Source organism: Cyprinus carpio, chromosome B11 (assembly GCF_018340385.1).
Source record: "Cyprinus carpio isolate SPL01 chromosome B11, ASM1834038v1, whole genome shotgun sequence".
NCBI classification, from domain to species: domain Eukaryota; kingdom Metazoa; phylum Chordata; class Actinopteri; order Cypriniformes; family Cyprinidae; genus Cyprinus; species Cyprinus carpio.
This window is the reverse complement of record NC_056607.1, coordinates 8,026,969-8,045,312: the sequence shown is the minus strand read 5'-3', so window position 1 is coordinate 8,045,312 and position 18,344 is coordinate 8,026,969. Positions and strand designations below refer to the sequence as shown.

The 18,344-nt window shown below is 33.5% G+C and overlaps 1 protein-coding gene across 6 annotated transcripts in view; it reads left to right on the top strand.

Moving 5' to 3' along the window:
• camta1b (calmodulin binding transcription activator 1b) overlaps positions 1-18,344 on the top strand; it is a 272,952-nt gene that overhangs the window by 216,897 nt on the left and 37,711 nt on the right. For all 6 annotated transcript variants that reach the window (XM_042733745.1, XM_042733746.1, XM_042733741.1 and 3 more), the window contains one exon: positions 13,391-13,462. In XM_042733745.1, coding sequence (XP_042589679.1) covers positions 13,391-13,462 — 72 coding nt within the window. The remainder of the gene's footprint in view (positions 1-13,390; positions 13,463-18,344) is intronic.

Here is an 18,344-nt window from a genome sequence, read left to right as displayed (position 1 = left end):
CAACAGAGATAATATAGAAAATAATTAACTAGGAAAGTGTTAATGGAACCTGTGGAACCTGTGGTACTTTTTCAGGATTCCTTGATGAATAAAAAGTTTAAAAGAACAGCATATTCAAAATAGAATTTTTTTTAACAATGTCTCACTTTTTATCAATTTAATACATCCTTGCTGAATGAAAGTATTAATTTCTTTAAATTCTTCTTATATATATGTATGTGTATATATATATATATATATATATATATATATATATATATGACATATATAACAATATGACATATTCCATTTTTTTATTATGTTATACAAATATAGTCAAGTCAAATGTATTTTTGTAGTGGTTTTCACAAAACACTTTGTTTCAAAGCAGCTTTATGCATATAAAATATTTTTGTGATGAACTTGACCTTCTTGTATTATTAATATGTGTATTGAATTTTAGTTATGCATATAAATATATGTAACTTATTTAAATAAACCAGCTTGTGATGATATATTTTATAACAAAAAAGTTTTTAACTATAAATAAACGCAATTGTACTGAAACTAAAAATATGCATATAATAATTTAATTATTTTTAAACCTCAATTGTATATCAGTGGATTTCCAAAAAATATATATATCATTGTCAGTATGTTCTTGTCAAGCTGGTCTGTGTTAGCGTGTTAAAAACACAACATGAATGCTGCGAGATGCTGAAACAACAGCAAGACGTGATGCAACAGCTAAAGATGCCACATAGCACGCCGGACTATCTTGCTCTGTTTCACTTGCTCTTTTGTTTTTTACCTCTTTCTTTTTTTCTTTCTCTATTGCCCTTTTCCACCGTGTCCACCCTTCATCATTCCCTCGTCCTACTTTTCTTGCTCTGTTGTTCTTTTTCCAGGCTGCACTTTTGTCCCGTCCCTTCCTTCAGCAGCAGCAGTGGGAATATTAGCCGGCAGACAGATCATTTAGGGGTCAGACCTGTGTATGTGTTAATTGTGATTTATAGCTGAACTGAATTTAAGAAGAGATTTTCCTTATTGACCACCTGAAGCTGAAGCCCTGGGAAAAAAAAAAAGAAAAAAAAAGTTTACACCATTTCTTTCTCCTTAACAGTGTACGGCGCTCTCAAGGGTTCTGTCAGCCCCAGATACTCATACAATTTTAGGATGAAGCACATTATAGAGCAAGTGCAAATGAAGGCAGATTCAATTCTGCCGATGATGATCCTGGAGGCCAAGGTCTGTGAGGTGAGCAGGGCACGATCTCACAGGAAGTGACAGATTGAGGAAGACCACTGACCTTTACCGTAAAGACGATTCTTCCTCGTCCTCTGCTCTATTTCCTGTGCTAAAGTCCATCTATAAGTAATGCTCCTACACGACGTCCTCATCTAGCTACATCTACATTATTAATGGCTGCTGGGACGTGTGGGGTCAGGAGTGAAGCTGGGTGGCTTCATAAAGACACCAAACAGATCTGTGAGGACTCGTGAAGTGAATTTTTGCACTTCTTAGCTCTACATAATTTCGAAAACAATCATATCTCAATACATGGCATTACATTATAATATTATGAGAACAAATATCCAATTTAGTATATATATAAGTCAGGGTTTCTGCAGGTCCAAAAATCAGTCAAGTCTTAAATTGGAGCAGAAAGTCATGACATTAAATGATGCATGCATTGCAAAAATATAGGCTATATATAAATCGTGCTCAGTATTTTTGCCTTGGTTTCCAGTACAAATATTAGTATAAATACATTTAATTGAGATGCAAAATGAAGATATTAAGCCTTGTTTTCTCAGAAATTGAACAAAATTGAGTTTATACTTAAAACATGAACAAATAATGTATCTGTCAGTGATGTATGAAAACTTCTTTCTGCTCTGAATTAAATTGATTTTCCTGAGCCCACTGGCATATATTTGTTCTCGTTTTAATAATAAATTCACTACATTTTGAACAATTTGAAAGAAATTATGACTTTTTAGTTTTGTTTTTTGTTTGTTTGTTTGTTTTTGTTTTCTAGAAAAATAAATAAAAAAAATCTAGAAAATCTATTGGATTAATATATATATATATATATATATATATCTATATATATATATATATATATATATATATATATATATAAAATATATAATATATATTATAAAAGAAATCTGTAGTAGTACAATAATAATTACATTTATATTATTATTATTAATTATTATTAATACTTGTAATAAAACATCTTCCATTTATTAATTTAGCAGTATATATTAATGTATATTAGTATGTATATCATATAAAATATTAATATACAATATTTTATAATTAAATTTTTTTTACTATGAAATAATTAAAATATATAAATGTGTAATATATATATATATAAATGATTACTATTACAGAGGCAGAATGAGACACTACTGATTATTATTTCATAAATGATGTTTATGTTTGAACATGAGATTTAAGGGTGTTTTTTTGGGTGGGGGGTGCTTGACAGCCTGCAGTAATCATATAATCGTGTGTTCTGCTTTAGTGTTCCACTGGAAACTGCTCTTTTGCTGTATGTTTCCATGCTGTTAGCTCATCGTCATTCTTATCAAAGGTTAATAGTCCATCCAGCCACTTGAAGTGACCCCATGTGTCCCCAGAGGAGATTTGCGCATTGCTTTACAAAGCCTGCACTGTGGCTAACTGTTCTGGGGACACTTGAATCGGTAGTGGCCGTGAAAAGAGAGGAGAAAGAGGGGTGTATCTGTCCTTCTTCATCAGTAGTCTCCTCTGAGTCGCGTCCCCCTCAGGTGCTAACTGTATGTCAGCACAATCAGTGGGGATTCGGCTTTTTGCTCCTCATAATACCCTCAATGGCTCTGCCTCACCCATTCCAATGCCTCCAATCGTAGCCGCCGCAGGATGACCCTTATCGCCGACCGATAAAAATCCACCCTCGGCGGCCAGATAAGAAAAAAAAAGGAGGAAAAGGAAGAGAAGAGTGCATGGAGAGGCGCTCTTGACAGACTGAAGGATTTTTAGCCAGAGGATGTTTTGAATGTGAGTATTCAGCGCTCCAGGCTCCAATGCAATTTCCCCAGGATAAAATGATTGTTGTATAAAAATGATGTTGTAAGCCGATGTTTTTCTGACTGGCGTCCTTAGGAAGAGGACAGCTCCCATTTCTAATCACAGAAGTGTTTACATGAGTGCAGAGCCTCTGGCTTTCTCTCTTTCAAGCATTCTCTACGTTCTGTCTTTCTCCAGCTCTATGCTTTTTGAGAATGGGGTACTAATAGTGCTTGGGTGTCTGCACAGAGGTGCGAGAAAGGTCCATGACAAAAAAAAAATAACATGTCTATAACCATCAGCAACTCATACACAAAAACGTAAATACATTGATTTGTATTTAGGCAAATTTGTCCGATCCTTTTCCCAGGAACAGCAATTGCACAGACTGAAGGATTTTTAGCCAGAGGGATGTTTTGAATGTGAGTATTCAGCGCTCCAGGCTCCAATGCAATTTCCCCAGGATAAAATGATTGTTGTAAGCCGATGTTTTTCTGACTGGCGTCCTTAGGAAATGGACAGCTCCCTTTCTAATCACAGAAGTGTTTACATGAGTGCAGCGCCTCTGGCTTTCTCTCTTTCCAGCATTCTCTCTGTTCTGTCTTTCTCCAGGCTATGCTTTTGGAGAATGGGGTGTATATATAGTGCTTTGGGTGTCTGCACAGGGTGCGAGAAAGGTCCAGTGACAAAAAAAAAACATGTCTATAACCATCAGCAACTCATACACAAAAACAGCATCTGTAGGTTTTTTGCACATTTTGTCTGTGCTAGTTAAATTGCACAATACAATAGTGGCTCCACCAATAGCATAATTGGGGGCGGGGCTAACACATTCATGCTCACACATGCAGAAACCTTTGATATGATAGATAGGATGTCACACTCTAGTTTTGTTTTTAAGAATTGTACATCCCATATAATAATAATAAATGCAATATATACCTATACTGTAAAAAAAAAGTTTTTTTTCTTCCCTTATGGCATCCAAAGAGTTCAATTTTTGTCTTATCTGACCAGACTATATTCAGACTTGTGGTGAAAATTTCATGTCAACAGCACCTTTAGAAATATATTTACTGAGAAAAAAATAATAATAATTAAAAAAAAAATATATATATATATATATATATATATATATATATATATATATATATATATATATAATATATATATATATATATATATATATATATACACATATACATATATATATATATATATAGGTCAATATCACCATAGAGTGCCTTTCAACCCTCACAATACTCAAACAGTTTTTGTTTTTAATTTCCCATTTGCTTTATTTCATATCATAAATAGAAGACTCTCAAGTACTATAGAAACAAATCAACACTTTTTTAGATAATTTTGGGCCATTATTCAAAGCATAAACCATAATATATGTCCACCCTTATATATAAAGACATTCATAAAATTGCCAGAAACAATTTTAATAATATGTTAGTCAAGATCAAGAGTGATACTCAAAGATGGAATAATCTTAAAGTCTCTCTCCAAGGCAAAATCTCCACGTCAAAATGAATTTGTTACCTCGGTTTAATTTTATTTATGTTGCCAAATGATTAATACACTCAAACTGAGTAATCTCTTATTTAACAAAATATTACTAGAATTTTTAATTTTTTATGTTATGATTTGACAGTATTCTACTATCATTCAAATTTAATAATGACCAGTGCATGGGACATAGCAAAATAACACGCATCCTCTTACACAAAACCGTGTAATATACAACACACATACAGTATATACAAAAAATATGGAAAACACACAAATTAATTATGTTTTAAAGTATAATAAAATAGAAAACATTTATTTTAAATTGTAATAGTATTTCACAATATTGCTGATTTTTCTGTATTTTTCAAATATATGCAACCTTGAAGAGCATAAGAGACTTCTTTAAGAAAAAAACAAAACAAAACAATACAAATCTTAGTGATTCCATACCATAGACTGTAAAAAAATATGGACGTAGTGTCCGTGACGTCACCCATAGACTCCTCAATAGCGGTTTTGAAGCTCAAAGTGTGCAGAGCGGGCTGTCGCCATCTTGGCAGCGCGTCACCGCGCGACTCTCCCGGATAATCGAAAATGGGCAAAAAGGCGGGGTCTGGTTGGTGAAGCCACGCCCACCTGGCATTGTCAGCAGCGGCAATCCACCTGTCACTCAAGTGGCCACACCCTTAATTATGCAGAACTATAAGGCTTAATATCATTTATACAGATGAGTTATAAAAAAATTCACCCCTCACAGTTGTCATGAAGGACAAAATTAGCTATATAGACCAAAAATAATTTTTTTGCACCAGGCTGTAAACATGTTTTTTTCTGCTGTAAAGTTGGGCATTTTAACATTGGGAGTCTATGGGATTGACTCCCTTTTGCAGCCAGCCTCAAGCGGCCAGTCGATGAATTGCAGTTTTACTCACTTCCTTATTGGCTTCATGTTAGAGAGCGGGAGGTTGCCGCTCGTTCCATACTTCTGAATGGCAGTATAAAACAGAATTTAGCATCCCTTTTGCTGCCTCACTTCAAATTCTGGATCTAAATTGTAATTTGAAACACTGTTTCATTTAAACGTGCTACACACACACACACACACACACACACGGCCATGATGTCATCCCTTTTCCCAGCCACTGACTCTTGTGTGCTTTAACCTTGGCTCTGAGTGAGAGAGAGTAATTCTAACCTTAAAAACCTGCTGATTAAAGCTAGTTTGGAGGAATTCGATTCCGCTTAATGCCTTTGGCCCTCCGCCCAGCCCTGACGACGGATCGCCATTAACATCACCGGACAGCATGTCTTCACTCAGGTGGAGACGTGACTGGCACGCAGACACTCACACATGTGTGTCCAGCACGGCCTGTCCCCATCACTTTCATTCTGATCTGTCTCTGTTGATCAGCATCAAACCGCAGCACTGGTGTTTCCTGCGAGCCGCCCCTGCTCTCCTCCTGTTTCTGCAGACGCAGCATCCTCTGTCCTGCAGTTATCTGCCCAGGCTCGTGGTCATTCGCTGCTGATATGAGGACAGTTTGATGCTTGATTTCACTGGGGCTTTGGGTTAAAGTTCAGAGCGATAAAGCAGATTGTAGACAAACGCTTGCTTTCTCAAACACGCTGAACTGTTCACCTGTTCTTTACAAAACATTTGAACGCTCTGTCATCTGCTTTAAACAGCAGCCTGTATGAGCCTGTAGACAAACTTGGTACATACTAGCATCTGTGATGGGATACTATGTACTAAGTAAAGTCTAATTAAGTAAAGATACTAAGTAAGATAGATAGATAGATAGATAGATAGATAGATAGATAGATAGATAGATAGATAGCACAACAAGATGACTAAAACTTTCAAATTAAAATGAAAAGAGAAAATATAAAAAAATAAATAAAACTGAAATAAAAATTTATAAAAACTGTATGGACTAAAACACAAAAAAATGACAAACTTTAAAATGAAAAGAGAAAATATAAAAATAAAAAATAAAACTGAAATAAAATTAATAAAAACTCTATAGAATAAAACACAACAAAATGACTAAAAATGAAAATTAAAACAGAAAATATAAAAATAAAAAATAAAACTGAAATAAAATTAATAAAAACTATATAGAATAAAACAAAAATAAAACAACAAAATGACTAAAACTTTCAAATTAAAACAGAAAATATAAATATAAATATAAATATAAAACTGAAATAGAAATTTATAAAAAAAAAAAAACTATATGGACCAAAACACAAAAAAATTAAAACAGAAAATATAAAAACTAAAATTCAAATTAAAACAGAAAATATAAAAATAAAAAATAAAATTGAAATGAAAATTAATTAAAAACTATGGACTAAAACACAACAAAATGACTAAAACTTTCAGATTAAAATTAAAACAGAAAATATAAAAACTAAAACTGAAATAAAAATTAATATAAAAACTGTATAGAATAAAACAACAAAATGACTAAAACTTAAAATTAAAACAGAAAATATAAAAATAAAAACTAAAACTGAAATAAACATTTATAAAAACTGTATATACTAAAACACAACAAAATGACAAAAACATTCAAATTAAAATTAAAACAAAATAGGTCAGAGGTCAGAAAACATTGTAATTTTCTCAGAATATACATTTAATGTTAGAGTCATTTGCCAATGATTAGGAAATGATACGTTCCCAGCAAGTTCGGAGCAAACCCCTCCCTTCCTCAAGCCTACTCTGCTCTGATTGGTCAGCTGGGCAAGCCTGTTGTGATCAGGGCCAGTTCTTGACAGCTATAGAAGGCTGGGCTTGTATTTTAAGTCTATATATTTAAACTGTAAACAATCCAAAAATAAATACAGTATGTTATATTAAAACAACTAAAAAAAATCATACATACACAGCAAAAAAAAATCATTCACTTGAAAACAATAAAAACATACACTTTCACCACAAAATAAACTTTTTTTCTTTATTAATAATAATAATAATAATAATAATAAAAACCTCTTTGTTCTCTTTCTCTGTATCATTGTTACACTGGTGATTTTTTTTCTACACTGACTAACTTTTTTTTATTTATACCAAACATATCTAGAACATTACATTGTTGTTTTGAGGAAAATATTAAGACCAGACCACTATGGTAATGGTAAAGGAACTAAATAAATAATAAGATTTTTTTTTTGTACAGGTTGTGGTTCTGAGACACTTGTTATACCAAATTAAGAAGATTAGAAGCCAACGAAGCTAAAAGCCAAGATTAGAGAAGCAGTCCTTGGTAAACTGACATGCACACAACAAAAAGTTTTAATTGTATTTCTGTGGTATCCTTGAACACAGCGTCTTCTTAACATCATGTAAACACACTAACTAGCGGAAGTGTTTGTGGGCAGGTCAGACTCTGTTTGTATTTCGTGGGCAGGCAGGGATTATGCAAATGTGTTACCCAGTGACGTATACCGGTAACAGGCAAAAGATTCGAAAATATGACGACTCGCTAAGGCGATTCAAAACCAACTCTCTCTTTTGAGAGACAATATCTTTATTTATCATGCACGCTTTTGATTAACAACTTTGCAGATTGTTTTCATTTAAGGATAGCTACATTATAAACTGCAAAAAAATATATTTTTCAAAAACCCATATGACCTGCTCTTTAAATAACGACAGAGACTTTTTAGAACGTTCCCTGTCAGACTAACTCAGTCACCGATATCTGCTTTGCCACATCCAGCAGCTGTGTTTTTTATTTTCTGAATGAGACTGGCAGCTCAAATCCCTGATGATACCTGATCCTCTGAGAGACAGAATGAGTTTTCCAACTGAGTCAGAGCATTAAACACGTTCTGCCCAGCAAGATTCATCTGTGTGTCTCTGACTTCATTTCACAACATGGTTCCTGAGTTGTGCTACAGATTCAGCCTGAATTTACTGTTTGATGTCGTTTTCTACCCAGCGTGAGGAAAATGAATATCAAAAGCATTTTTGCATTATTTAAAGCGCTCGTGTTCAACAGTTTTGTAGCATTCGATTTTTTCCCCCACCAAAGGTTTCTTTCACCAGATTTTTTCCACCCTCTCTGACCCTTAAGAATTAAACAGGCTGTTTTTGCTGCTGTCTTTATGACTGTAAATGACCTCTCTTCTGATTGGCTAACCTCTTCACATGTGTAATGGGTAACTAACGACGCCCACGCCGAGCTGCCGAATACTAAATAGCCGTTAATATGTAAATGTAGGCGGTCATATGGAAATGTGCCTGTGATTCTAATATCATTATCAAGTTTCCTTCTTTTTTTTTTTTTTTACTTTGTATTAATAAATGGTCTTGGGAGGGAGATTTGTGATGTAGTTTAGTCTAGATAGTACATCAAATTCAAAAACTCCTGTTGTCCATAATGAGCTTGATGTGAGAGTCTGTTTTAATTTTACCGTGACCTCAGTGTCCTTGACATACAGCATCACTGAAAATGTCAGTGTATGATATTTTAATGTTTTTAGAGGTTTTAGGTTCATAATTACTACAAGTTTATGCAGTAAAAATCGACTCCAGAAATTAAACTGCCCTGTAGAGCCAGGATTGTAGTCATTAAATAAAAAAATATATAATAAAAAAAATGGTTTAGAATAAAACAAAATAAAATAAAATAAAATAAAATAATAAAGCTTATTTTATTTTAGGTTGCCATGGAAAGGTTTCTCATTTTCATTTAGTTGTTTGATGTACTAAAATAACTAAAACTAAAACTTAAATTACTTTAAACTTAAAACGAAAACAGAAAATATAAAAATAAAAACAAACACGGAAAAAAATTAATAAAAACTGTATAGATAAAAACACTCTAAAACATTGGCTAAAAATAAAATGAAAACAGAAAACAAAGATACAAACTGTATAAACTAAAAAACAACAAAATACTAAAACATTAAAAAAAAATAATTGAAAACAGAAAAAAAAAATCTAAAACTGAAATAAAAATCTGTATAGGTAACAACAAAATTACTAAAACTTAACTGAAATGAAAATAATAGAAAATCTAAAAATAAAATTAATGCAGATATTAACAAATTGATAAATAAATATTAATAAAAACTAATAGTTTAAGTATCTCAATGATACTAAAAAACATAACAAAAACTAAAAAACTAAACTACAAAACACAACAAAATACTAAAACATTAATTAAAATTAAATTGAAAACAGAAAAAAAAAAAAATAATCTAGACCTGAAATAAAAATTAACAAAATCTGTATAGGCAACAACAGAATTACTGAAATGAAAATAATAGAAAATCAAAAAATAAAATTAATGCAAATATTAACAAATTAATAAATAAATATGAATAAAAACTAATAGTATTAGTATCTCAATGATATTAAAAAACATAACAAAAACTAAAAAACTAAACTACAAAACACAACAAAATGCTAAAAAATGTATTAAAATTAAATTGAAAACAGAAAGAAAAAAAATCTAGACCTGAAATAAAAATTAACAAAATCTGTATAGGCAACAACAGAATTACTGAAATGAAAATAATAGAAAATCTAAAAATAAAATTAATACAAAATATTAACAAATTAATAGGAATATTAATAAAAACGAATAGTATTAGTATCTCAATGATACTAAAATAACTCTGTGTCGTGCAAAAAATGAGCAGCAGGCCTCTTGTCTGTGTTCACTATCTTGTCTAAAAAACATATCATATTGTAAGAGGAAAAGAGTCACATTTCCCCTGTAGGAGATATTTAGATATTAGCATCCAATTCAGCGCCGATATACCCAGCTGAAAGGCACCTTGGCCCGCGTGTGTGCGTGTGTGTGTGTGTGTGTGTGTGTGTGTGTGTGTGTGTGTGTGAACACGTTACTGTGCGTAGGAGTGTGTCTCAGACACGACGATGGCGCTGATCTAATCGTGTGAATGTAATTAGGCTTTAATTGCTCAGCGTGTGGGCCTCTGGCATCTGTCTGGGCCCCAGACAGCAAATAATGCCCTCTGACGCTGTCATCTCCTAATCTCACTGTTACCAAACACCTCCGCACAACTCCCACTGAAAGCAAACACCTCCGCGCCGCTGATGGGAGGATGACGACACGCGTTTCACTGTACTTCATTTGCAGCGTGTATCGTAATTATTGTTTGGGAGTAACTAACTAACTCTTATTTTCCACATGCAAACAGGTTAGAATAAAAGAATGATCAATAATGTTTCTAATGAGAGCACATTGTGCTAATAAACTTTGTGATTAAATAACAATGACTTGGAATCAATCACAGCTATAATTTTTTTCTTTCTATTTTCAGAAACAATTGCATCAGCATTGTGTATTTATTTATGAACTTTTGGAAAAATATGCATCTTTAGCTTTTGTTGATACTGTATGCTTCAGACAATAAGAAGTGATGTATTTCTTAAAGTTTGTTGAAAAAAAAATGGAGTAGGTTTAAATTTGAAACTATTTTTCCTCAGAAATTGCTTGTACATTACAAATAATTACAAAGAAATTGAAAATAACAGTGAATTCAACATTACATTTTGAACTAGAAAGAAAACATTTTTTTCTTATAAAAACATGCTCTAATCTTAATTTACAACTTAAAAAAAATATATATTACAGTGTTGTTGGATTATACTTAAAATACACTATTAAAGTTCACTATAATTTTATGTATTGCAAACTACTTAAAAAATTTTCTTAGTTGTATTTATGCTTGGAAATGCTTTGTTCTTTGTCACAGCATGTGTGTGTGTGTGTGTGTGTGTGTGTGTGTGTGTGTGTGTGTGACAGGCATTAAAAAAGAATCTTTTTTACTTTGGAACAATTGAAAGGTATTTTGTTCTCGCACTGTAGAGATTTTTTTTTTTAATAAAATAAAGATTACTGGAGTATATTTTACAAGAATTTCAGTCTTCTACAAAGTTTAATTCAATGTGTTACTTGTTGTTTTGCTTTGTAATTCTTTGTGAAATTTACTAACAATTTCTTAGTAAAAATAGGTTCAAAGTAATTTTTCAGTGTATTTCAGTGTGTTCCTGAATCCCTTTTTCCTGTAATGAAGTGTTTTTTTTTAATTATAGAATATAATAGAACATAATTATAGGCACAAATGAAATTTAAATATCTGATTTCTATACCTTAACCAACACAGCATCCCCCATTTAATTCAATGTCACTTTGTTTTAAATAGTATCTTGATTGTAAATTGTAGCTTCCCTCACACTGGTTGTGTGTGGGGGGTGTGTGGGAATGATACGCCGAGATGAGCTTCATTCCTGTAAAATTCAGCCAGCCGAATGTACAATAATATCTGAGACAGGTCTCGTAATCCAGTGCTGTAAATAGACTTACAGTCCTGGTGTTATTGACCCGATATGAAGGACACCAGTTACACACACACATTGAGTGTCTAAAGATCACGTCCCTCTAGATATTTTTATCCCGTCATAAAGAGAATCGAACAAGGAATGAATGTGTTGTGTTTATATGATAGAAGGAGGGAACAAAAAATAGCCTGTATATTTGAATGTTTGCGTATAATATTATGATTGACAGCCTTTATTCTCTTCATTGTTCAGATTTGTGGTAATAGAGCTGCAATATGCACTCAGGTTCATAGTGTTACTGTACTGGTTTGTGTTGTGTAATTTATTTATTCAGTGGATAGACCAAACAAACAAAAAAATATCTACCAACAAACTAACCACCATCACACCAAATAAAAAAAAGACTACTTTTTCTTCATTAAAAAGAACTTAAAAAAAAAATAATCTAACAAAAACCATGGTACTTGGTGATTTATATATGCAAGTCAGCAGCACTTTGAGAAACATATGAAGCACATGCAGACAATAAAAAATTAATAGCCTTGTCTCCAGAAGATATGTTGAGGTCTAATGAAGCAAAACTATCTGTCTGTGCAAGAAACTGAATATTATTGCCTGTAATCCATAGCCTTAGCTAAACTGTCCAGAGTGATATCCGGTTCGCAAATGAATCTTTTAAACTGGTTCTATTTATTCTACTAGATGAACCAGTTCACCAGTTTCTCATTGTTTATGTAAAAAGGTGAGGTAATAAAATACGTATTTAATTCATATGCTTTAGACATGTAAAAAATTTGTGTTTCACATCATTATTCGATTATTGCATTAATAATATCATGTATACATGATGTCATTGCATGATTATGTAAACAAACTGGCGAATCAGTTCATGGAAACAAACTGTCCAAATGAACCAGTTTGTGTAAAAGAATCGGTTTGAGGCTCTGCATTACAGATAATAATATTTTAAATAATGTGCAGTTTCTTGCACAGACTGATTCTTTCGCTTCATAAGACCTTAATATATCAACAAAAGCCACAGATATCAATTTTTATGTTTCCTGTATATTGTTTTTCACTCTCAAAGCATTTTTGGAATCACCAAGGATCATGGTTTCAACTAAAAATATAAAAAAAACTAACATTTTTGGGTGAACTGTCCCTTTTTAACTCTATACTCTTACCAACAAAGGTTCCCAAATCACAACAATACAACCATTTTTGGTTCTCCAAAGAACCTTTCAGTGTACTTTTTTTTCTTAGTGTGAAGAAGCTCGAGAACCTTTTTCCACTTTATAGAAGCTGTTATCCATGGCTGTTAAGGGCTCTTTCTACATCCATCAGTGCCAATTAACAACCTTTATTTTTAAGAGTGTGCTGATGGTTGTGTAGCTTTTGTAGTTGATTCATCTGTACTGATGTTTGTGTGGTTTATCACTGCTGATCTGATGTGTGTGTGTTTATTCTCAGTGTTTAACTGACAGTGTGCTCTGTGTTTTATTTCAGTGTTTGTATGGCTGCTATGTCCACTCCTCCATCATTCCCACCTTCCACCGCCGCTGTTACTGGCTGCTACAGGTAAGAGTTCAGCTCCTTTCCTTAATATTTAACACTAAATGATCCTTCAGATGCAGAACTAACAAGAAACACAACTGAAAACATCTTTCATCACCATCCTGTCCGACAGCGATGGCGGTAACTGAGGGTAATAAACACATTTGTCTGAATATATTAGCAGCCAGAGGTCGTCGTACAAACTAGTTGATCATTTATACCGCTAGATGATGTTTTGGGCTGTTGACGTGCACAGATCAGATGTCCTTTTTTCTATTTGGCATTTTATAAGTTCGTTTGAGGTGTTCACATACAGCCAAAATCGATGTGAACCGCTCTGAGATCCGTGAAAGTACCCAAGTGTTGTCCCGAGACTGACAGAAACTATAAGCGAGCAGGACATGAGGGTTTTTGCACGGCAAGCAGCATCAGTCGAGATGTGCAAGCTTTCATTTCTCACCCACAGCATCTCAGCTGGCCATCAGAACGCTGATGCTGCACACCGCTCATTTACATGAGCTAAATTGTAAATAGCCAACTATTAGACCTCTGTTTGGGGGTCTATTTCACTAGTTGAAGGTGCAGTTAGTAGTTGTGCAGGTCGTAGCATGTGTACGACATTTGTGTGTGAGTTTGAGTATGTGGACATGTTTTTGTGTGAAGTTTTGCCTTATTGTTTAGACCAAATGTCCCCTCATGGATAGTAAAACCTGAAATCATCTACACTGTGCGGAGCAGAAATGGCGCCCATGAGGAAACGACTTAATAAACATACTAAATAACGTCTTCAAGGAAATATAAAAACGCAATGGGTTAGCTTTAGGTGCAGGGATTGAAAATATTATTAGCTGAGTATAAAAACAATCAATGGAAAATCCCCACCATGATAGAAAAACGAGTGTGAGTGTTTGGGTTTATACTTTGGGGACGAAACTGCCTCCAGAAGTGAGAGAAATCTGGCAACTGAACTGTTCTTTGGGACTTTTAAGGAGAAACAATTCATAAAGTAAATAGTATTATTTGTCTATTCTAAGAATGCAGAAAGTTTGCTTTTAGTTATTCCACGAGTGCTGATATAATAGTCCGATTGCACTAGGACTTTTCACTTTTTGTTAGACACTTACTCACCTGATTTGTTTAAAATTACAGATTCATTTGCAAATGAAACAAGTTACTTTATGAGTGAGGCATTTGAATCACTCCTTCAACCATTTAGTTCAAAAAATCTGGTTCATTCACTGGTTCATGCTTTTAGTTATTCCAAGAGTGCTGATATAACAGTCCGATAGAACTGGGCTTTGTGAAAAGACATAGGGCAAATTTTACTAAACAGGGAAAATTAGCACAAGAGTGCAATTCCAAAACAGTGCCGATGGGCGTGGAAATTTCTGCGTGTGATTTACTAACAGCACGCAAATTAAAGAACACAGACACAACATCTCATTTACATATCGACTAATGCAATATGCCAAGTGCAGCACAAATTAGCGTAGTCGCAAATAAAGAATAAAGAAATAAAGAAGCCACAATACATTGAAAAGAACGGGAGGCCAATAACTGAAGTTTTGATAGACCTGGTATTGCATGACTCCTAGTTGAGGGTTCGAAGTCGTCTTTTATTTCCTGAAGCAAATTTTTAAATAACATGGCTTGGCTAACTATATGTTATATAGTAACTATATGTTATATGGATTAATGTGCTCTTCTGGCATTCAAAAAAAATTAATACATGTGGAAAAAATCCTCTCCCTTATACCATGCGCTCTCTGTTCTCTGCTGTGCCTCCTCTAGCAACAATAGTTGCAGCCATTTCAAGCACAAAAAAAAAAGTTTAAGACATGCTTTTTTACAGATTCATTTGGAAATGAAACAAGTTACTTTATGAGTGATGCATCTGAATCATTAATTCAATTAAAAACAGGTTAATTTAGGATCTAAAATAGTGGCTGACATCAGTCATTTGAATCCTCCAATTTGTTCAAGAATACTGATTCATTCTGTAATGAAACAAGGGACTGTCTTTATGAGTAAGTCATTTGAATCATTCATTCAACCGATTTGTTTAAAATCACTGATTCATTGAGTATTTAAACAAGTGGGTGACTGTATTAGTCATTTGAATTATTCACTCAGCTGATTTGTTCAAAAATACTGATTCATTCTGTAACAAACAAGTGGATTCTTTACGAGTGCAATGATCATTCCCTCAAAAATGTCTTTAAAAAAAACGATTCATTCAGTGATGAAACAAGTGGCTGACCTTGAGTCATTTGAATCACTCCTTCAACCAATTAGTTCAAAAACACTGGTTCATTCTGTAAGGAAACATGTGACTGTCTATGAATTAGTCAGTTGAATCATTCCCTCAATAAATGAATTCAAAAACACTGATTCATTAAGTGATGAGTCATTTAAATAATTCATTCACAAGATTTGTTCAAAAAAATTAATTAATTAACAAAGTAATAAAGCTCTCTGTTTGAGTGAGTCAACAGAAATCAGAAAGTGTTAGGATCAGTATCAGACATATTAATAAAATATATTGCATTACGCAATTTATAGTCACAAGAATATCAGAAAAATGTTTTGGATGAAAGACAGTTTATCTGCGTGAGATGAACAGATTGCACCTTGAAAATTACCTATGAAATGTCTTTTACAAAAGTAAAACCCCTTCAAAAGTCATTTCAGAATTCACACTCTCTGTGTGTGTGTGTGTGTGTGTGTGTGTGCGTGTGTGTGTTTGCTCTAGTCTGAACGGAGGTGTAGTGGGAGTTGATGAAAACATAATGTAAAACCATAGAAGAAAAAGAGGAGAAAAGAGAAAGAAATCATGTGAAAAAAGCGAGAGAACTCAGTGGTGATAAAACAAATCTAAGCTGTCGGATTTCTCCCAGTTACAGAGGCTTGAGCTCAGCTGGGCAGGTAAGAATGATTGATTGCAGAGAGAGCGAGTCCACCCACATTACACAGAGAGAGAGAGAGAGTAAACCCACCCATACACACTCACAACGATTAAAACTTTCATCTTTACACCAGCACACCTGCCCAATCACAAGCAGATTATCATCAGCAGAGTTTGATTTATGAAGCAGCGCTTGCTACATATTAATGTTATAATGCAGGATGGTGTCTGCATACAAATAGAGCGCAACAGTGGGGCTCTGAGGTCAGAATCCCATTCATTTACTCCATAGAGAAATTGATTTTTAGTGATAATGTATAAACCCCTCTGTGCAGATCTACCGTGAGCTCTGAGATTGTTAAGTGATGGTCTAAACTTCTGTAGACTTCTAAAAATCATATTTAATATTGAAGCTTTACCAATAAGAAAGAATTCGCTGTTACTATAGCATAAGAGCAGTATCATTAATGTTAATATATGTAAATGTCCTCCGTTATGATTTGATGTTTTTGAAAGATGTCTCTTATGCTCACCAAGGCTAAGTATTTGATTAAAAAAGAGTAAACACTGTAATATTATGAAATATTATTACAATTTAAAGTATCTGTTTTCTGTTTGAATATATTTTCAAATGTAATTTATTCCTGTGATGCAAAGCTGAATTTTCAGCATCATTACTCCAGATATGAATTATAAAACCAGACATAAAATATAAAGATGTCAGTTGCATTAGCAGTTAGCAGTCAACTAATACAGATAAACTAAAAGTGTCTCTCCACATGTGAAGAGGAAACTGAGGAGCGTGTGATCCAGTGTGTTCATGCTCAGAGATGCTCATTGATTTATGCTCCAGCAGAGCGATCGGACTCACAAGGTTACACAGCAGTGATTGGAGCCCACCCGAGCTCTCAGAAAGCTCACAAACGCAAACACACACACACACACACACACACACCCCGTTTTGCACTGTCAATCACACCTGTCAAGGTCAGTCTTTGTACTTTTGTTCACAATAGTCACTTAAAGTTTTAAAAACTTGAAAGCCAATGAGACTATGCTAGATCATGATACAGATGATATATTATGAAACTAAATTAAAACTAAAAACAATAAATAAATTTATGAAAAATAAATTAAACTAAAAGGCAGAAAATAAAGAAAGTCATTTTTATTGTTAGTGTTGAAATAAATAATACACAAAATTAAAAAGAATATGCTTTTCTGTTTTTCTGTTGTTGAAATGTAAAAAATAGATAATGAAATTAAAATCAGAAAGATAAAATATATTTTCTATTGTTAAAAGAATGAAAAAATAAATAAAGTTTTAAAATAAAATTAAAGTTAATATAATGTAATAAAATGAAAAACTTTTTTTTCCATTTGTTAAAGAATGGTAGCTATACAGTAGATAATTAAAAAAAAATTCTGAGGTTAAAATGCTTTCTTGTCAAAGTTGGTCAGATGGTCTCTTCCTGTGTAAATGGAGAGTTTTTAGACAGAATAAGCTGCAGTGTGGACCAGACTTCAGGAGTGTAGACTAGTCACCCTCCGTCTCTCAGTCCTTCAGGCTACAGACGGCCCCAAAAGAGCCTTTTATTTATTCATTCAGCCATGCATTTTGCCAGCGGTCTTTAGAGGCATCTGAAACCCTGTATGGCGGGCGGCATGATTGCTGTTTTACCGTTACTGTCATCTGAATCTTTACGAGTGAGAATGTTTTTAAAGTCTTTAAGAGGCATTAAGGGCTGCAAATCTCAAAATGCAAATCACACGTTGCGAGAAAATGCATGAAGTCGGTTTTATTTCTCTCCATTTTCCCTTTCTTCCTCTCTGTGCTCTTTTCATTCTTCCGCACCACCTTTTTTTTATTTCATGTCTTTTGACAGCCTGTTGAAATTGTGACCACATTCTTGTATTGCAGTTGACCCGTCCATTCACTTCCATTTCATGCTGAGTAAAGCGAAGCCATTTGCTGTTTCCGCCGGGCATTAGGGAGCGACG